At 38.6% G+C, this 21,899-nt stretch overlaps 1 protein-coding gene across 3 annotated transcripts in view; it reads right to left on the bottom strand.

Moving 5' to 3' along the window:
* The window catches only part of COL14A1 (collagen type XIV alpha 1 chain), a 194,873-nt gene that overhangs the window by 161,182 nt on the left and 11,792 nt on the right, over positions 1–21,899 (bottom strand). For all 3 annotated transcript variants that reach the window (XM_037166708.2, XM_037166707.2, XM_037166709.2), the window contains exons 2-4: positions 15,148–15,271; positions 5,794–5,910; positions 2,626–2,769 (exon numbers count right to left, since the gene is read on the bottom strand). In XM_037166708.2, the coding sequence (XP_037022603.2) occupies positions 2,626–2,769; positions 5,794–5,910; positions 15,148–15,235 (349 nt within the window). In that variant the 5' untranslated portion in view covers positions 15,236–15,271. The remainder of the gene's footprint in view (positions 1–2,625; positions 2,770–5,793; positions 5,911–15,147; positions 15,272–21,899) is intronic.

Below are 21,899 nucleotides of genomic sequence, written 5' to 3' on the forward strand. Positions count from 1 at the left end.
TGCTATTTGAGAAGAACGAACCTCTCTACCCTGCCAATAAAAATAACATAGCTGAAAAATATAAGCTTCCATATAATTTATCCAACTAACCAGTTATACTGTTTCACTAAGATTATTTCGGCAGAGCTAGACTAGCTGAAAACAAAGGCGTGTCCTTTTAAGTGTTGAGAGTAAAGAGCTATCGGGAAACCTGTGAAAGGCGACCTGTTCCTGAGGCTGCCTGGTCAGCAGAATATGTGAAATCAGCAATCACAATACCTTCAGACTATTGTAAAATGATCATTTCTCTTTGTCCTTTTTACTGCCTCTCACAAGCTCTAAGAAAAGTTATTTTGCTTATTCATGTAGGAATGTCAGAGGTCAGAAACTGAAGCCCAGTGCCAATAAAATGAGACAGAAGGCTGTTTTATATGGAAAATAACATTAAAAACCTTTCCCTGAACTCCTAAACAATGCAAAACTCAAAAGAAGGTAACATTCAAAAGAAGGACATTGTATGTCCTGGTGACAAGCCAATTTACCAAACATCGTTGTTCAGAATTTCAAGAGGTAGCAGGTAAACAAAGTTGTAGGATTTTTTTAATTAAAAAAAATCACGAAATATGTCTCATAAAACATTTCTTAGAACAGGAAGGAAAAAGAAGATGGCGAGATAAAAGACCCAGATAGCTCCTAGCTGTACAGCCAGTTCTAGCGCCCACGGTCTCCCCCATTCGTGGATTTCATCCTAGCGGCGAGATTTAAAAAGCTCTTGTTACATGAAATGATGTCTAGGGTTGACTTCAAATTAATAGGGGTGTGGGATAAGGGGTGAAACGCAAATGGCCATGAATGGCTAATTGTTGAAACGAGTGAGGGATACTTAGGAGCTCATTGTACTATTCTGCTGATTTTTTATTCTGTTTAAAATTGTCAATAATAAGTTGGGTTTTTTTTCTTTGAAGAGTCTAGCTTATTAATGAACTGGCACAGAAAGTTAACCAGGACAGGCCTCTTTCATTTGCATGCATGACACAATTGAAAGGCCATTTCCAAGAAGTGGAGGTAGTCTTTAGTCACTAGTATCAAGGTCTACAGGGGCAGTGATTTGTCCCAGTGCCAAGAATAGGACCTGAAACTTAGTAGACCAGCAATACGAGGTCTGTCCAGAAAAGTCCAGCCATTATTAATATAGTGAGAATGGATTGCATGACATCGACATAACCTGGCAGACAAGGACAGTGGACTGGAATGCACATGCATGAACAATGATGACTTCACTGTACTAGTCAGTGGAGGAGGCAGATGCTGTTGAGTGAGCCTGTATATTGTATGGTCTGTATACTGTATGCCACTCTCAAAATGACGGAGCAAGGAGGCAACAAATCTGCATCAAATTTTACATGAAGCTTGTACGTTCCTCCACAGAAACAATTCAGATGATTCAGAAGTTGCAACTATGGGCAACTGACGACTGGCCGCTTTATCTCGACAATGTGCCCACTCATGCATCATGTCGCACACAGCGTTTTTTGCTAAAATATCAAATCACCCAGCCTTCTACAGTTCAGATTTGGCCCTGCAACTTCTGGCTTTTCCCAAAACTACAATCACCTTTGAAAGGGAAGCGATTTCAGACCATGGATGAGATTCAAGAAAATACAATGGGGCAGTTGATGGCAGCTGGGAGAACTGTGTGAGGTCCCAAGGTGCCTACTTTGAAGGGGACTGAGGTGTCATTGTCCTATGTACAATGTTTCTTGTATTTTGTATCTTCTTCGAGAAATGTCTCTATTTTTCATGTCACCATGGCGGGATACCTTCTGGACAGACCTTGCATATATTTTTTAAATTTAAAAAAAATGAATGAATGAATGAATGAATGAATGAATGATGAATATCTCCTGAAAGGCAGAAGAATGAGGGACTGCGTGAACAAGCTCTAAACTCAATGTAAGAAAAAGCTTTCTGATGAAATGATGCAGACACATGCTGGGCTGTCTCAGAGCCCGGCTGAGACCACCCCACACTCCTGCTCTTCCTCTGTTTGCCCAACTTATGATCAAATACAAAGCCACTCCCTACCTACTCTGTTCCCAGCCCATTACTAGGGTAGAGAGCAAACCTCCCCGCACAGAGTCCTAATGTATCTCTCTCTCTAATACTTCAGGTTGCATGTGTTCACAAATGTTTGTCATGGGGTGCAGCCAACAAGAAGTACCAACTGATTAGTTACTGGAAAGAGTTAAATTCCTTGTTGTATAGATTGGTTTTGTCCAGGCTAGACTGGCACTTACTAGGGATTCTATGGGGGAGTTATAAGCATCATCCATTCAGTCATTTGTTCATTATTTATTGAGCATCTATTAAGTGCCTGGTAGATAAGATGTCTGGGTAAGGTTCAGCAGACAGTGTCATGGATAGTATTTGAAAACTAAAAATTAAAGGGTAGTGGAATGGGTGAAGCAAAAATCAGAAGAGTATTAGTGATAGAAAGAACTCAGGAAAGAGTGTACCAATGGTCTTTTAAGATTTCTTCAAGTCAAAACAATTCAGAATTTTAACCTGTTCCAGTATTTAGCACAGATTCAGACTCAGAGTTGGGTCAGGTCCCATGGTGGCGCTATAAGATCTGTAAATACGTACTTCTGAATTGACCTTGAGCTGGCTTGCTCTCTTTGTCTTTATGGTATGCAATAATTTGAACAGTGTAATTCTGGTCCGGCATAAGACCTTGAATAATTGCTTTAGTTGCAGTGTTCTGGAGATTCAACTGATTGGTTTTTCCACCTAGAACAAAACAGAAAGATGAATCAGTTCTAGAAAGTAGGTTAACTGTGTACATTAAGAGATTTTACTGTCTAGCAATCAAGGTTTTAAAAGGAGAAGACAATTAAAATTATATATCCTGCCTGGTACCTACGTGCATAGCACCTAATTTTAATATACCTTTCACTTTCAGTTGTACTCTTTGCATGAGACAACTTAAACATGGTTGTCTAAGTTAGATGAAAACACATTCACAAAAACTTCTTTCATAACACCCTATTGCTTTTTCATACTAGGGAAGACCATAGCACAAGAGCAGGAGAGAGGAAGCCATCAACATCAGGTATACTTGTCAAGAAAAGGATTCCACTTAAAAGTGAAGGGGAAGGTATGAGCGGCCTGAATGCAGTTACCTGTGCTGGAATTTTTCCTGTGGCGTTTCTATGAATCAAAGCATCCTCGAAGCATTAGCAACTTAATTATCTCAAATCTGAGCATCACTGGCTCAGGATGTTGAAGGAACTGCTCAGTACCTGGCCACTTAAAAGTTAGCTTGGTTCATGAAAAGATTTCAAACCCCCATTATCTCTCCATCAAACAGACAGGCATCTGAGGCTGTCCTTGAAAGGCTATTGATTAAACACTCAATCTTTTATTCAAAGTTTCAAAAATACCTTTCTTTCTTCTCCAATTTCTGGCAGTGTTTACTATGTCTGAGAAAAGGGCAATTAATTTAAAGCAAAAAGACTCAGAAATTTGTTGGCTTAATCAAACATAACAGATTATAATATATTTTAATTACATTCTAAGAAAATATAATGACATTAAGTGTGAAATTTGGTGCTATTATCCATGCCTCCTGCTACAAGAAAGCAGGACTGAGCGTCCTATTGCCAAAACCCATTTCCTTAAATGCACTTGTGTCCAAGATGTTAAGTCTGGTTTCATGAATTTCTATCGATTAAAACTCATCTGTAACAAAAAAGTTTCTTAGAAAAATGTGTATTAGAATTCCTCTCTGAGAGGTGTAGAGTGTATTATTTTAAAGGCTTTGAAAATGCTGCAATAAAAAAGCTTTAAACTCTGTTTAAAATGGAATTCTCAAATTTATTTGATGGTTAAACCATTTGGTTTTTCTAATAGCAATTAGCATCCTGCAGAATACCATGAAATACGCTCTAGGAAAAACTAGTGCAAACGATAATTGGACCATGTCTTGTCTACATAAAACATCTACAAACATTTTATGACCAAATGTACACTTACTACCTTTTATACTTATTCTATCAACTTCATGTTTGATTAAGTAGATACCAGAGGGTCAAGACTGTCTTATTTGAATGGGCCACTGCAGGGACGGCATCGGGTCACTGGGGAAGACAAACCCCAGTGTTCGTGAAGAAGTCATTTGTTTTCACCCTCGGTTTTCATTTTGTCAGTCGAGGTGTGTGAACGAGAGTTGGAGACCTCCCTTTTGGGTGTTCTGTGGCAGAGAGGACTGAAGTGACAGGCCAAGGTTTGGTGCAGAGGCCACCCAAGTACTTCTGAGATTCTCCGATTCCTCAAGGGCCCGCCTTTGGTGTGCTTCACACTTTTTGGTGTTATTGGCAATTCAGCAGAAAAAGTAAAACTTCTGATGACTTGGAAGAAAAATTTACCTTTAAAGGTCGCATATGTAAGAGTCTCAGAGGTACCACAGGGTAGCAATTTACATTTTGACCTTTAGAGTCATAATAACATTCAAGAATCTCTTAAATTTAAATTTCCTGGAATGGCTTATTTTAGAAAACAAACTGTATTTTAAAAGCCAGAGTTGTTTCAGAATTGGGCTATATTCCAAAATGAAACCTCTGAACCAGACAGAGTTTGAGAATAAAATATTTCTATAAATATCACTTTCTATAAATGTGCCACTTCTAGAGACCAATGCAGGGGACGTTGGCATCTGGCATCACTGAACCCAAAGTCATTCGAAGCAGCCAATGGATAATATCTGTTAACAGAGGAAGGTTCCTTTTTAGTGACAGAGCGAGGGGCCAGGTCTTTTATCTGCTCGCTTTGTCTGAGATTTCCACACCTGCTCTCAGGTAAGAGGCCCACACTTAAGAACAACCACACATCTGTCCCCCTGATAAAGTGCATCGGGAAAAGGTCTCCAGCTGAAAGGGGTCTGCCTCCGTATAAACATCTTCACCACCAATAAGGAGGAAAAATGTTGTATTTGTATGATTGTACACATACGTTATATAAATATGTTACTATTACTTATTACGTGCTATATGCAAATGGACCCTAGAAAAAGAAATGGGACCTGACCAATATACTGAAGAGCATCTATTTTTTATGTAACTACTGTATCTTCATGATCAATAAATTTGTTTAACTTTGCTTGTCCTGTTTTAATTTACCACTTATTTTTACGACATCTATTCAGCTTACATAACTTTTATGTATAATTGCTCGATAATATTCTATCAAGTTAATTACTCATGATGTACCAGCTGGTCATAGCTGTTGTTCATCCAGATGTATATTTTTTATGTTAAAACAAAAGTATTCATCATATGTTGAAATAGATGTAAGAATTTTTTTTTAAATCTTCACCTGAGAATATAATTATCGATTCCAGAGAGAAAGGAAGTTTGAGAAAGAGAGACAGAGGAACATCGATCTGTTGTCTTCCACAAAAACCAGGATTGGACCCACAACCTAGGCCCATGTCCTGACCAGGAATCGAACCCGAGACCTTTAGGTTTTATGGGATGATACTCCAACTTACTGAGCCACACTGGCCAGGGACAGCAGTAAGAATCTTTGATAGCCTGGGAATTTCACCTGAGGAGAATTATGGTAAGTCCAATAGTCATTCTTCTGACTCAGGGAACATCATTTCCTGGATTAGAAGGTAGGATTTCAAGCTCAAATAGTAAATTAATAGAAAAAAATTTTTAGATGATTTTTAAAGAGACATTTAGCACAACACATTTTTAGTTACCTATATGTAAATGTTGCTATGCTCTAGAAAATATAATTGGTGGTTTTTACCTGAAGCTGGGGACACGAGAAGTTTGTATCCACCAAATTTCCCTCTTGGAGCCTTCCATGAAATCTGTATACTGTCATGAGATAATACATTATATCTTAACCGTGTGGGCGGGGCCACTGGAAAGAAAAAAATGATTAAATGTTGAAACACATAGCTAGCATTTGTTAAATTGAAACGTCAGCAAAATGTAATCAAAATACATAAGACTTCTTCAGACTCAAAACGTGTTCTTTCATCAACCCCATTATTGAATTAGTCAGTTTGCAAAACTATATAGACCCACGAGCATTTGTTTCTTACTCAAGAGATAAGCATTTATCAAACAGTACTGACCTCATGACTAAGGACTACGATTTAGGATTAGAATTTAATACTCTAATCTAGCCTGAAAATTGAAGCCAATCTTGTAAAATGCTTTCACTATGTTACAAGGATGAATTTTTCTTCTTGGCACATGTGAGCTTTTATAATCAACTCTAGGGGGACTTGTTTTATGCCTTTCGGTTTTTCTCTTGAGTAATCCAATAACCGTTACAATAAGATCATTTAAGAAGGCTATTTTGGACATATGATAGTCATAAGATCTTCGTTTAAAAACATTTGAGAAAAAGATCATGAAGAACCAAAATAAAAAGACCAAATACAAAATAATTATGTTGTATAAACTTGGATTTAGTCTTCCAAAGCACAGATGATTTATACCTTCTCAAATGTTACACAGCACGTGGTCATGAATCATTCCAGTATACTGAATCTTTCCTGATAGTTCACAAAATGGGTAGACCTACATTACTCTTTGCATAGGCCATTCAAACTTCAAAACACATTTTTGGAACTCGACATCAATGTTACATCGTTTCAAAAGAAATTATATAATATCCAATTTTTTTTGCCAAATAAGAGGTAATGCTTAACAGAAAAATTTCGCACTTATTACCCATTTTTATGCCCAGCCTTTCTGTCTCACTTTAGGAAACAGAGTGTGTGTGAGGTGGGGAAGTAAATATTTTTCTTAATAAGTATGTAGTTTGGATATTGGTGTGATTCCCAGATATGTCACTTATTAGATAAATAACCTCAAGAAGATGACTGTTTCTTCCAAAGTCATTTTATTAAAGGTGACAGCAACACTTTCTGCCCATGATAAATGGATTTAACACATTATAATAAGCAGTCACTAAATGCTGGCTCCACTTCCTCCTTATGTCATATGGTAGGTGATATCAAGTGTTCATTTAATCCTCACAAAAATACATTTCTGTCTCCATGTTATATATAAGGAAACCAAGGAGAAGCTAAGAGACTCGCCCAAGTTCACATACTGGCGGACAACACTCTCCAACCTCAAACAAAAGGCCCTGTTCCTTTGGGAGGAGATCCCTATTAAGGACGCACCCTGCCACTGTGCTGGGCGAATGACTTCCTCCCCTGCAGCTACCGGCTCGCTCATCTGACATCAGTAAGCACTCAAGGGCGCAGTCTTGGGCATTCTCTTCCTCGTTGCCCTTTATGGCCCTTCAGTGGGGAATGCTAGCCATCCACCACAAAGACATTGGCTTCCCATTCTCAAGTTGACATGAATGGAAGAGTTTACATTTCTCTGGATTATGGCAAAGATGGATTCATCATAAGAACAGTGACTTGGAAAGAGAAGAGGAAGTTGACTAACCCAAGCATTTGGGTGAACAGAGAAACTATTACTATGTTGCTTACCATATTTTGCCATGTATAATGGGCACCCATGTTCTCATGCATGGTATACACAGGATTATTATACCATTATTATACTTATGGTATGTAATCATTATACCCATGTATAATGTGCACCCTTATTTTTTCCCTCAAAAATTTGAGCAAAACATGCTCATTATACATGGCAAAATACAATAGTCTGGAACTTGGGGAGAAAAATCTACTTACAGATAGCTTCTTATTACTTAAAGAAAAAATTTAAAAATAAAAATTTTTATACATTTAAACAATATGTTCCAGTTTCTGAGCCAAGTCTCGTCAGGGGGCAAATAGATGTCACTGGCCAAGCTTATCACAAAGTTTTGCATGAATGAACTGGTGAGAGAGAGCTGGCGAGCCTGGGAGCCCTCAAGTGGAAAAGAGCAAGAAGAACGGGGACTTCAGTCTAGGCAGGTCCAGGAGGGACAGCCCATTCTGTCAGCACCCCAGCTGTGTTGACATCGCAAGGAGGGCACAGAAGTGAACACCATTCAGGATTCCTAGCTTAAGGATTAGAAATCTTTATAATATTTTCCACCCAAGCTACGGTTCTTTTCAATGTGGTCTGAGTTTACAGCCTGCAGTTTGTCGTCAACCAGCTGGCCTGAACCTACAGGAGAATTGTCGTGACGGTAACACTAACCACACCCTGATATCACAGACCCTGCTTGGACCACACGGATGGTGCTCCGGGACCCAGAGCGCCACTGGCTGCTGCTGAGCCACTCCAGGGAATGGATTGTGAAGCAGATGCTCCATCAATACTCCATCAACAGTCCACACTTTAAACAATGGACAAATGATTCTTGTGACTACAGTCCCACTACGGCTTTCTTTTCTCAAGGGCCCACATCCATAGCCTACATAAGCAGAAATGCTGTCAAAACCATTAAAAGAAAATCTTAGTTGGACATGAAGTTCACATTTCCTTTAGGTTTTTGTGGGGAAAAAAACACTGAAAAGAAGAAATGCTGGTTAAGAAAGAATGAGGCAGCAGGTCACAGTAATGAACTTCACAGTTAGCCTCTTTTTCCCTGCATGGAAGGCACTGGGGCTTGTGCCAAAGCCAGGGCAGCAAGACTGACAGAAACCCTGTAAGTGCACTTGGAGAATGGACTGTTCTTATCTCATGGAACAAAAACTCGTGTGTATTTAATACCAGACTCAGGATTTTTCTTTTTGCCAGCACAAAGCTTCTATACATATACTTAACTTCCAGTAATAGTTATAAATGCTTGCATGAACCTGACTCAAAAGTTAATTTGTGTCGGTTAAAATCCTAACCTTTTTTAAAATAGTTTATTTTTGTTGTATTTTTTCCATTATCACTTATCCCCCTTAGACCCTCATCTACCTCCACCCAGTCCCCTCAAAGCTTTTTAAAAAGACCAAAATCAAGTGTAAAGCTTCATGGTGTTTGGCTCACACCAAGAACCAAGAGCAAGCTAACAAACTCATTCTTTGTATGGTGAAGTCAGACTTCCTATGTGAGACTGGGCCAAATATAACATTGTGAGCACATGCACTTTATCTCACAGGGGGATTGAGGAGGAAGACCGAGGACGGTGCGTTCAATATTTTCCTTCTAGTAAAGGAAATTTTTGTTTCATCATGTCATTTTTTTCCAGAGGGAAGATGTTCTTTAAACCCCAAGAATTTCACTGCTATTGTTCTCACCGAAATCCATTTTCATGGGCAGAAAAAGAATGTCTGTGTGATTCCAGTGAAGCCTCACTGTTATCGGGTACTTTGGAAATTTCACTTCGCAATACGACGGTTTATTAAAGGGTTAATTTTCTGTCCTTCCTTCCCTCCCTCCCTTCTTTTCTTCCTTTCCTCTTTCCTTCCTTCCTACAGTCCTTTCCTCCTTCCTTTTTTCTTTCTTCCTGTGTTTAACTCAGCTGAAATCTTGCTGTTTTGATGAATGACAACCTATAGGCAAAGGTTCGCCTCTAATGACATAATCCCATAATTCCTTGAAACTGGAGGAGGAGGGGGGAGAAGGTACAGAGAATAAGTAGCATAGATGATAGGGAGAAAATAGGAAAGGGCAAAAGTAATGTGGGAAATGTAGAAGCTAAAGAATTTATGACCCATGGACATGAACTAAAGGGGGGAAAGGTGGGTGGGAGGGGGTGTGCAGGATGGAGGGGAATGAAGGGGGGAAATGGGACAACTGTAATGGCATAATCAATAAAATATTTTTTTAAAAATTCCTTGAAACGCCTCTTCATACTCAGGAACACTGAAATGGCAATCCTTGGTTCTCCACTCTCCATCATCACCCCCCCCACCCCGCTTCTTTTCCTAACAACACTTTGGTCTCCTTCCAAGGAACAGTGCTCCCTCCCACTGCATGGGGCCTTGGCTACGCTATCAATCAGCCGTCTTCCTCTGGCTCAGGGTGGGAGGTCAGGCTGACTCTCCCAAGAATCCGTCCGATGATGGAAGGATGGAAAATAGGTCCAGTCACTCCATTCCAAAGACATGCTCTAAAAAAAAAAGTGTCACTACTTCTAGAATCTATATCCAGGATGTTCCCAGCTTCCTATCCTTTTCAAAGATGATTTCATTTTTACTTTAACTTTATGAGCTACTTCATTACCTATATTAATTACATTTTTTGCTTAAATTGACCAGGGAAAGCTTCTTTTATTTGGCACCAAAAGTCTCTGACCAATGGAGATGGAGCAGTCTGGGCCCTGGGAGTGTTTTCTCCTTCAAAACACACGCCAGAGGCTATGTCAATGGAACAAACCATTGTATTTATTAAGTAAAAGACCTTTAAACAGCACAGAAGTATTTGGCTAACTTTTCCAAGTGGCCTAAAAAAAAACCCCTCAAACAAACAACAACAAAAAAAACCTTAGTGTTTTTTTTAATCTCAGTCATTTTTCAAATATACGCACAGCCCAAATCTTCTATAAATAGAAGAAATTAAAATTTGAGAGAAATTGACTCTGAGGTAGGCTAAAGGGTCCTTTTTATCTTGCTGAGAACCTAATATGTTATAATTTCATGATCTATTACCAAGATGCTGAAAACAGAAGTAAGGAAAATATTCTCAACTTCCAAACATGTTTGACTACTAATAGCAGCAAATAATATGTGTAAATATCTTAACACAGGAGCCTTTATAAAGTTAAATCGAGCCCATACAGAGTCTCCAATTTTATATGCTTTGAGGTTTTTAAATGACAGTTACTTTACCTTCAGCGGTTCCTTCTTGTAACCACCCAAAACAAATATTGCTAGAACCAAGGACAGATTTACTGTGAAGTTCTGAGAAAGTGTTGGTGCCCCCATGCTGTCCTGCTACACACATTGCCCCTCCTGCCAACACGACATTTCTTTTTCTGTGCTCCCGTTCATTTAACAACTTGTCCCGAAAAGAAGATACAGGCCTGATCGAAATATAAACAGTTGTTTGAGCCAATGCAGGCTCACAGTCTCTGCAGAGGGAAAGAACTTCATAAAGCATTGCCTGGAGACACTGAATGGGAAATCGTGATCTGTGATGTAGCAATTTAGTAGGGGAGTGTTCATTTCCTGTAAGCCTTTGAATGTTGACTGCATTAGTTCTCTATTGTTGCTATAACAGATGATCTCAAAGTAGCTTCAAACAACAGAAAAGTATGATCTTACAGTTCTGGGGGGGCAAACGTCTGACACAGGTCTCAGTGGGCTGAAATCCAGGTGTCGGGGGAGAGGGGGGCATTCCTTTCTGGAGTCCCTGGGGGGAGAATCCATTTTCTTGCCTACTCCAGCAGCTTCTGAAGACTTGACCTGAGGTCCCTCCAGCTTCAAAGCCAACAATGGCTGGTCAAGTCTGTCTCACATGGCATCACTCTGACATTGATTCCTCTGCCTCCCTCTTCCATATTTAAGGACAACTGTGACTGGGTCCCAGTCAGACTAACTTGGATAATCCAGGATAATCTTCCTAGTTGAAGGTCAGCTGATTAACAACCTTCAAAGTATCTGACATCCTAACTCTCATTCACTATATAAGGCATTTGGGTGAGAATATCTCTGTGGGCACATTATTCTGCCTACCACACTGACCTTTTTTCCACTTGGTACATTAACATGACTTCAAAAATGTCTACGAGAATATAAGGTGTGAGAGTAATTAGTATTAGCTAGCAAGCCAACACACTGGCTAGCCAAGTATTGAATATGTTCACGTACAGCTTTGCAGATTAGTGATAAAACTGGCCAACCCACAGAACTCACACTATATCAGCTTTAAAAGTGGGAAATCAATCAAATAAAGTTATCCATTTTCTTTATTCTCTGCTCAATCAATGATGTAAAAAAAATGGTGTCATGGTAGAAATATGTTTTGGTTTCTCAAATGCCTCACATTCTTTCCAAAGTCGATGACAATTGAAAACCAAAGTCAATGACTGACTTCTGAAGACTTTTCGTACTGAGATTTCCTCCAGCACTTGCCCACCATCTTTTTTCTAGAAAGTTTCTCCAGCCTTCACTCCTAGGCCACTGCATTCCCTTGACCCTTCTCATAATTATAATTTTTGACACTTTCAATCAGTTCTTTTTCTTCCTTTAATCTCATAACTGTTGATGTCCGCCAGGTTTCATCCTCACTTCTCCTCACTGGGCCGTCCCTTCCTAATTCCACCTTTAGGACCTCAACAGTCCCTAGAAACTAATCTCTAAGCACAATGCAATTCAGATATCATCTCCTGACCTGAACTTTTGTGCTTCATCTCCAGACTACCAGACGTCTCCTCCTGGATATCCTACAAGTACCTCAAGCTTCACAAATATTTACCTAAGACTGAACTCATTATCTTCAGCTTCAAATACTTGCTTCATCCTTTAATCCCTTATTAACCTCCCCACCAAACATCTATGAGGAGGCTGTTATGTCTTGGAGATACACATTAAATAAAGAACGACTGCCTCTAATGAACATAGATAAACACCCAATTACAACACAAAATATACAGAAGCAATAATAACACAGGGGATGAATTGAAAAGAGCCATCTACTCAATTCTCCAGCAAAAAGTCTCAGAGTCGTCTTTGATACAGTAGTCCTCCCTTATCCATGGTTTTGTTCTATATGATTTCAGTTACCTGCATTCAACCGTGGCCCAAAAACAATAAATGAGAAATTCCAGAAATAAACAATTCATGAGTTTTAAATTGTGCATCATTCTAAGTAGTGTGATGAAGTCTCCCAATGTCTGCTTGTCCCGCCCAAGGCATAAATCATCATTTGTCCAGTGACTCCAGGCTGTACACCCGCCCCCCAAATATTGGTGAGTCACTTAGTAGCCATCTTGCCTATCTCAAGATGGTGATTAGAAGAGACAGACCACATTCATGTCACTTTTTTATAATATATTGTTGTAATTGTTCTATTTTATTATTTGTTATTGTTAACATCTTTATACTGTGCCTAATTTATAAACCAAATGCTGTCAGAGGTGTGTATGCTCATATATGGGACAAAACATAGTATATATAGGGGGAGACATCCACCGGACATCCACCGGAGTCTCAGAACATACCCCCGTGGAGAAGGGGGACTACTGGTATTTTCCTCTCTTTCTGCTCCCGCTGTATCTAACCAGTAATCAAGTCCCATTTCTCCCACCTCCAAAATGCTTTTTGAATTCATTCTCCTCTATTCCTCTACCTACTTCAGGCCTTCAAGACCTATTTTCTAGACAACTTAACATAATCTTCTAGTGGTCTTCTTGCGTTAGTTATTCCTATGCCCTCCAACCCCCACATGATGACCACAGAGGAGTATCAGCAGCATTACTATCAGATATGTCTCTAAAAAACAGAGCTGTTTATAATCCTCCACAACTGGCTTCAGTCTCTCTTTCCATCTCGGCCTGTTGCCCTCCCCCACAGAACTCATATGGGATGTACCTGACTACACTGCTGTTTGCCTGGTGGGCAGTAAGTGGCTGGAAGGAAAAGAGTCAGGTTTCATTCAGCTTTATGTCCTGAACCTGACATAGAGTATGTACCCCATAAAAGTTCATTTAAAACAGAATTTGGCTAAAGGTATATTATATCTGATACACAGCATCTCTGCAAGTGCCCCAGGAGAGCTCTCTGTGTGACCAGTCAGTTACTCCAGGAATGACTGTCTCTGAATCAAGTTAGACTGAGTTGGCAATTCGGAAGGGCCTCCTGGTCGGCCTCTCCATTCCTAAGGAGCTGTGTGCAGTGTATGCCATAGTTTTGTCCATGTGGCCCAGGATGGCTGTGAACGTGGCCCAATGCAAAATCATAAATTTGCTTAAAACATTATGAGATTTCTCTATGATTACATGTGGCAATGTATTTAATGTGTGACCCAAGACAACTCTTCCTCTTCCAGTGTGGCTCAGCGATCGATGCCAAAAGGTTGGACATCCCTGGCTCAGAGGGTGAATTAGCTAGGATTTCCATTATCAGCTCTCTAGTCGCCACAGCTGAGAGCATGCTTCCACCAATGTCAGTAAGCTTAGCAGAATTTGTCTCCGCAACTGACCCCACTGTGTTGCGTGAGGTATTGGAAACACCGTCCTTAGCTCCGAGGGCTTCCACCCTATTTGAGCGTGCAAGAGTCAAGTTCCACTCCTTTCCAAACAAGTGTGCCTCCCTCTAAGGAGCCAGGGTGTGGTTCTTGCCTTTGACTTATTTTACAACTTTAAATTCCAAACATAAGACATTAAGACTCCTAAAACAACCTTATCACATCAGACCTCCTCACTCAGCTGATGAATGACTACTTCAGCACCAGCATTTCTGCTTCTACAGGATTACCATGTTTATCTAGTAATGTCACTTTGAGTACTTGTACACATTATGCACTTACTAAAAATGTGAGTTTAGCACATTTTTCTGTAAAGGGCCAGATAATATATATGTAAACAATGAGCATGGCTGAATTCCAATAAAATGCTTTTTACAAAATTGAGCAGTGAGCCGGATTTGGCTTACAGGAGGTAGCTTGCCAACTCCTGACATGCTTTATAAAAATGAATGGAAATAAAAAAAAAGTGTGGATTCCAATAATACCAACAGTAGATTTCAAAACCTAAGTTCAATTGATGCAAAGCTGGAAATGTTTAAAATGGCATATCAGCAGCCTCTGTCAGACCCTCAGTAAACTTTAGACTATGTGCTCAGTTTCTTTAAAAGGAACAAAGTTCAGGACCAAGTATGAAGTGGTGGGGATATCCTATAGGCACTCTAAGAAAGAAAGCAGATTGGGATACACACACCCGTCACAGCCCATTATTAACAGAATTGACTTCACAACACAAAAATGTGATGTTACCCACTAAACGTGCACAGCCAGAAAAGAAACTTCTGAAAAGAAGCAACTTAAGAACGATCTGTTTCACCAATTGCCACAACATTACTGCGCCCAGTCACTGGTGAAGTCGTAACCGTCATCCAAGTTGTGGCACATCTCTACAATGACAATAATTGTAATACTGACTAAAAACCAACATATAACTCCGCCTGTGAACACAGTTGAACCAGTGAAGTACTCTCAGGGTAAACTTTTTAAAAAAAAGATAATCAAAACCAAGCCCACTAGAGTATTAGACCTTCATGAATATCTTAAAGTTTTCCATTACCTTGACCCTGGACAATGGTACAAAAGTAAGCAATTGCCAAAAAAGCTGGAAACAGCCAGTACTGCATCTTGCACTGCAAAATCTTCATTTTATTTCCTGCTTTTCACATGGGACACCACCAGTCCTGGAAACAAAGAGCACAGGGGTACTTTAAGAAGACTGAAAATAAAATAGGCACATGTAGTCATCTAGGACAGGCCAACCAGCCAAGATGGATTAGTGGCATCAGAAACTAATCCATTCACTAGGGCATCGTACATTTCACTCCAACGTGTAAACTGATCAAAACAGAGGTGTTTGAAATAACACTGCAAAGGGAAAGAATGACCTGAAATATTTGGGAGAGAAGTTCAGAGGGTACTCTGTGACTCTTTTGGAAGGTATTAATTACATGGTGAATTTCCCAAATGAGTAAATTTCAAAAGTTTACCTGAAATGACCATTATAATCAGACAATCACAATTTCCTTGCCAGTAATTTTGGATGAACCCATGGGAAAAGTTCTACTCAGCTCCTCCAGTATCTTTTACATACAGTTAAAAGTCCTACTGCTGCATTGCATTGCCGACAGAGCAGAGAGAATTGAAAAAAACACTTTGTGCTAATGGTAAATCAGTACTCAGCCTTCACGTCACTGGGCAGAAGGACCCCTAATCTTTCCCTATAACTCTTTTTTTCTCATATCTGTGAATCTAAAACTCTTCCAAGTTTTTATTTTTCATTAGGATATCAGTGAAAAAAAGAGCAAAAAGAAATAAAAGAAAGAAAGAAAAAGGAAAGAAAAGGAAGAGAAAGGGAAGGGGAGGAAAAGGTGAAAGTTTGCTGTTAACTTAAAAGACCAATCTACAAACTGTTGACTATGATTCTACTACATACAAACCATTCTAGAGTCCCTTCCTCTGAGGTTAAAAAAAATATCACAAAGGTTTTCTTCTACCAAGCATATACTTTTCATTCATGTATTTCTCACTATTGTTCCACAAAGGTCCCAAGACAACTTAATAATAAATGAATATAATATATAAGGTAGAGTTGCCAGACTCAACAAGTAAAACTATAGGGCTCCCAGTTAAATTTTAACTTCAGATAAATAGCAATAATTTTTGTAGTATGTCCCATTCACTATTTAAGACAATACTAAAAATTTTGTTGTTGTTGTTAATCTGAAATTAAATGTATGTCGGGGCCCTGGAAACCCTAGAATAAGAAAAAATTTGGTGGGAAAATAAAAAAATGGTGAGCAAAATGAGCGGAGAGAATATACCGGTTCTGCTAGTAGAGGTCACCAGGAATGTGGCAAAAAACTTATGAATTAGCAGTCTGAGAAAGAAAGAAGCATGCTAAGTTTTAAGGTTTACTATATTATTAAATTTTAAAACTCTTCCAGAGATGCATAGCTTTTCCTGATACTAGGAGCTAAGTAGAGTTGTACCCATCATTCATTCAAAAAAAGGTCACTACTTTAGTCACCGTAACATTTACTGAGCCCTTACTATGTGTGAAGACTACTGTACATACTTTACACATACAAAAACTCCTTTAATCCTTACAGCAATCCTTTGAAGTAGGAATGATTTAATAGCAATTACCGAGGAGGAAAAGGAGGCAAGGAGAAGTTCTCCAAGTCACATATCTTGTGAGTTCAGGATCCAAGATTTTTACCCTCACAGACACAATAACCAGGCCTGGTAGAAGCATCTTAGTAAAACATTCTTATAGTACCACACTTTATACCACTCTTTTCACTGTAAAACATCTTTTCTTGCTCTGATTACAAAAATAATGAGTTTTACTGGTGCAAAATTTAAAAATGCAAGAAAGCGCCGCAGAATATTCCTTTTTATTTTTATTGTTCCCTTACTGAAGTGTAAATATTTTCTGATAGTGGTAAATGTCCTGTCACACTGTATATTGTGGTATTACTATTTATTACCCATCTTTATCTAAAACGTTCACCGATTTCCATATTCCCCCAGTACACGTAACACCACAGTGACATCTTGGTCACACCTCCTTGAATACCTGACTACTGAATCCCTTTGGCTAAATTTCCAACTGCGGACCTGCTCAGTAAAACAAATGTGTGTTTTAAGGTTGTTTAAACACATGTAATAATGCCCTACAGAAAATGACCATGATTTTCAGTTCCACCGGTTTATTATATACATACCAAATTGTATCCTCCACTAAGGCAGGGGTTGTTTTCAACATGTGCTAATTTGATTGGTAAAATGTGATTATCACAATATCATCCTAATTTGATTTTTCGTAACAAGTAAAATGTAACATTTTGTTTGTTGGGTACTTACATTTTTTATAAAATACCTGTTCATATTGCTTACCCATTTTCTCACTGACTTATAAGGATTCTTTATATACTATTAATTTTAACTCATAGTTCATAGTGCTTTTCCAGGGCCTTTTATTTTGTTTTTTGTCTTTCAATTTCATTTATTGAATCAAGAATTTTTTAACCCTGGCTGGTGTGGCTCGCCTGTGAACCAAAAGATCACCAGTTCAATTCCTGGTCAGGGCACATGACTTGGTTGCAGGCCAGGTCCCCAGTTGGGGGCGTGCCAGAGGAAAATGATCAAAGTTTCTCTCACTCTCTTTCTCCCTCCCTTCCCCTCCCTGAAAATAAATAAATAAAATATTTTTAAAAAAAATAAAATTTTTAAAAAAATTAAGGTTAGCTGACTTGATCATTTATTTACAGCTCTGATTCATTACCCTAGGTAAAATGGTCCTTCCCACTTCAAAATAGAGATCAGTTTTCTTAATTTTTTTAGTTCTAATTATGAATGGGAACTTGGATGATTTTTAAATATAGAGAAAATACTGATTTTGTATATTTACTTTATGATGGGCCATTATTTGGAACTCTACTAGTTCTGTATTTTTCCGGGTCAATCACTTGGCTTTTCCAGGTTAACAGTCATATAATTTGCAATTAATGTGTTTTATCTTATTGTATAGGCTAGTAGTTTTACAATAATTACTTTACTAGGAAGGTCTCAAATATTTCACCATGACATATATTGCTAGTAGTTAGGTTCGGGTATAGTATTCTTCTTCTGTTACAAAAACAAAACTTTTTTTTGACATTTTATTTTGAATTTTATTTTTCAATTACAGTTTACCATCAATATTACTCTGTATCACTTTCGGGTGTATGACATAGTAGTTATACAATCATATACTTTACAAAGTGTTTCCCCCAATATCCATTACTTGGCACCATACACAGTAATTACAATATCATTGACTATATTTCCTCTGCTGAACTTTACATCCCCAGGCCTATTTTGAAACTACCAATTTCTATTTCTTAATTCCTTCACCTTTTTCACCCAGTCCCCCAATTCTGCTCTCCTGTGGAACCGTCAGTCTGTTCCCTGGGTCTATGAGTCTGTTCCACGTGAAGAGGGTAAAGGGGAATAAATGGTGATGGAAGGAGACTGGCCTTTGGGTGGTGAACACACAGCACAGTATATAGATGATGTGTTACAGAGTTGGACTTGACCAATGGAACTTGACCAATTGTAACTAACCAATGTAACCCTCAAAAAATGCAATAAAAAACATTTTTAAGTGGTGGTATACATACACAAAGGTCTGTCTAGAAAGTATACAGCCCTGTAATATGAAAAATATCTTCTTCATTTATTGAAGAAGATACAAGAAACATTGTACTTAGGACAATGATGCCTCAGTCCCCTTCAAAGGAGGCACCTTGGGACCTCAGGACCTCATACAGTTCTCCCAATTGCAGCAAAATGTTCCTTCTGCTCTGGTAGCAGAAGCCAAAGAATGGATTTTGCCATGACACATTTTATGCCAAGATCCTGTATCAACATCTCAGACACAGTAGTTTTTGGAATCCCCAGATCAGCTTCTAGTTCTTGCACTGTCGGTTGGCGATCTTTGTTGATTGCAGCCCATACACGTTCAACATTCTCCAATGTTCTGCTCGTTGCAGGCCTTTCAGAACATGGACCACAGTCAACAAATTTTCAACCATCTTTGAAGCATTTGTGCCACACTTTTATTTGTGCTGCACTCATTGCACCATCCCCGAAATCCTTCTGAATCATCTCAATAGTTTCCATGGAGGAATGTTCAAGCTTAATACAAAATTTGATGCAGATTTGTTGCTCTACTCACTCAGTCATTTTGAATGTGACGGCCACACATGCTCACTCAACAGTACCTACAGCCCCACTGACTAATATAGTGAAGTCATCATTGTTCACACCTGCACATCCCAGTCCACTCTCCTAGTTTTCCAGGTTACATCAGTGCCATGCAAACCGTTCTTGTTATATTAACAATGGCTGGACTTTTTTTGGACAACCTTGTATACAATAGAATGTTACTCAGCCATATAAGAATGAAACGTCACCACTGGCAAAAGAATGGATGGACCTAGAGGGTATAGTGGCAAGTGAAATAAGTCAGTCAGAGAAAAACAAATACTTTATAACTTCGCCTATATGTGGAATCTGAAGAACAAAATAAAATATGCTTTTTGACTTTTTACTAAGTATTTTTTTCATTCAGGGATGAATGAAATTCCTGAATCTTACTTTTATGACTTTTTATCTATTGAACATTTATATTTTCTTCTTTACCTCTTAGTGGAATTACCTAATTGCCTAATATTAATCTTTTCTTACAATACAGGAATAAATCCTACCTGTTCATAGCAATTATTGCAAGGGCTTTTTTTTTTTTTACTTTAATGTAGTTATAATGGTTTTAGCTTTCAGTCAAGGTATTTTCAACAGGATGACAGAGTCATATCACTTCTTTAAAGATTTTAATAACCTAAACTCAATAATAACACATTCGAGTTGTTTTTTTTATATTCTTAAACAACAAAGATGATAAATGATTCCTTCTCTCTAATTCCTAAAGAACTAACCACATTCAAGCACTCTTCATTACATGCTAATTAGTTTTCAAAATGTTTTAAACTTAAAATGCTCATAATTTTCTTTATTATAGATATATGTCTGTGGTGACAAAAAAAGTAAAAACAGATCAAGTCAAGTTACCTATTTCTAAATTTAAAATAAATATGATGTATTACAGGACTTATAAAAATTGGATATTAATTCTTCTTAAGGAGAATAGGAGTGGTATTCTAGGTGACATTTATCCCCAAATGAACGTGTGGCTTTTTAAAAATTATTATTATGGTGGTGGTTTTAAGCCATATTAAATTTATCCAGGATTTTCTATTTTTACATACTATTACCACTTGAAGAACTTGAGTGGGTCCAGATAAAATCCCTGTCATTACTCTTGCTTTGGATTATACCTAGTAGAGTATGTGAGCCACCTCTTGCAAAGGTTGGGAAGACTCTGAAACTTGCATATTTTTTTAAAATATATTTTATTGATTATGCCATTACAGTTGTTCTATTTCCCCCTTCATTCCCCTCCACCCTGCGCACCCCTCCCCCACCCTTCCCCCCCTTTAGTTTATGACCACGTGTCTCAAGTTCTTTAGATTCTATATTCCCCATACTAATCTTGCCCTCCCCCCTATTTTCTACCTACCATCTATGCTACTTGTTCTCTGTACCTTCTCCCCTCTTCTCCTTCTCCCACTCCCCTGTTGCTAACCCTCCATGTGATCTTCATTTCTATGGTTCAGTTCCTGATCTAGCTGACTTCTTAGTTTGCTTTTATTTTAGGTGTGGTTGTTAATAACTGTGAGTTTGCTGTCCTTTCACTGTTCATCTTTTTTATCTTCTTTTTCTTAGGTAAGTCCCTTTAACATTGCATATAATAAGGGCTTGGTGATGATGAACTCCTTGAATTTGATCTTATCTGAGAAGCACTTTATCTGTCCTTCCATTCTAAATGAAAGCTTTGCTGGATAGAGCAATCTTGGTTGTAGGTCTTTGGATTTCATGACTTGGAATACTTCTTTCCAGCCCCTTCTTGCCTGTAAGGTCTCTTTTGAGAAATCAGCTGACAGTCTGATGGGAACTCCTTTGTACGTGACTGTCCCCTTATCTCTTGCTGCTTCTAGAATTCTCTCCTTCATTTTAATCTTGGCTAATATAATTATGATGTGCCTTGGTGTGTTCCTTCTTGGGTCCAACTTCTTTGGAACTCTCTGAACTTCCTGGATTTCCTGGAAGTCTATTCCCTTTGTCAGAATGGGGAAATTTTCCTTTATTATTTGTCAAATAAATTTTCCACTTGTGGCTGTTCCTCTTCCCCTTCTGGTACCCCTATAATTCGGATGTTGGAACGTTTAAAGATGTCCTGGAGGTTCCTAAGCCTCTCCTCATTTTTTTGAATTCTTGTTTCTTCATCCTTTTCTGTTTGGTCATTTTTTTCCTCTTTCTGGTCCACTCCTTTAATTTGAGTTCCAGTTTCCTTTCCATTACTATTGGTTTCCTGTGCATTTCCCTTCATTTCAATTAGTTTAGCCTTCATATGTTCCTCTAATTTGTGACTAAAATCAACCGGTTCTGTGAGCATCCTGATCACCAGTGTTTTGAACTGTGCATCTGAAAGTTTGGCTATTTCTTCATTGCTTAGATTTATTGGCTCTGAAGCTCTAAGTTCTTCTTGAGCCATGTTTTGATCTGTTCGTACCTGTTAGGTATGAGGAGTGGAGCCTTAGGTGTTCACCAGGGCAGGTCCACCCAGGTAGCTGGTTTGTGATGCTGTATGTGGGGGTGGGGTCAGAGAGGGACAATGGCGGTCCCATCTGCTGCTTCCTGCCACTG

This window comes from Artibeus jamaicensis, unplaced genomic scaffold (genome assembly GCF_021234435.1).
Source record: "Artibeus jamaicensis isolate MK-2021 breed Jamaican fruit bat unplaced genomic scaffold, CSHL_Jam_final scaffold_916, whole genome shotgun sequence".
Taxonomy (NCBI): Eukaryota; Metazoa; Chordata; class Mammalia; order Chiroptera; family Phyllostomidae; genus Artibeus; species Artibeus jamaicensis.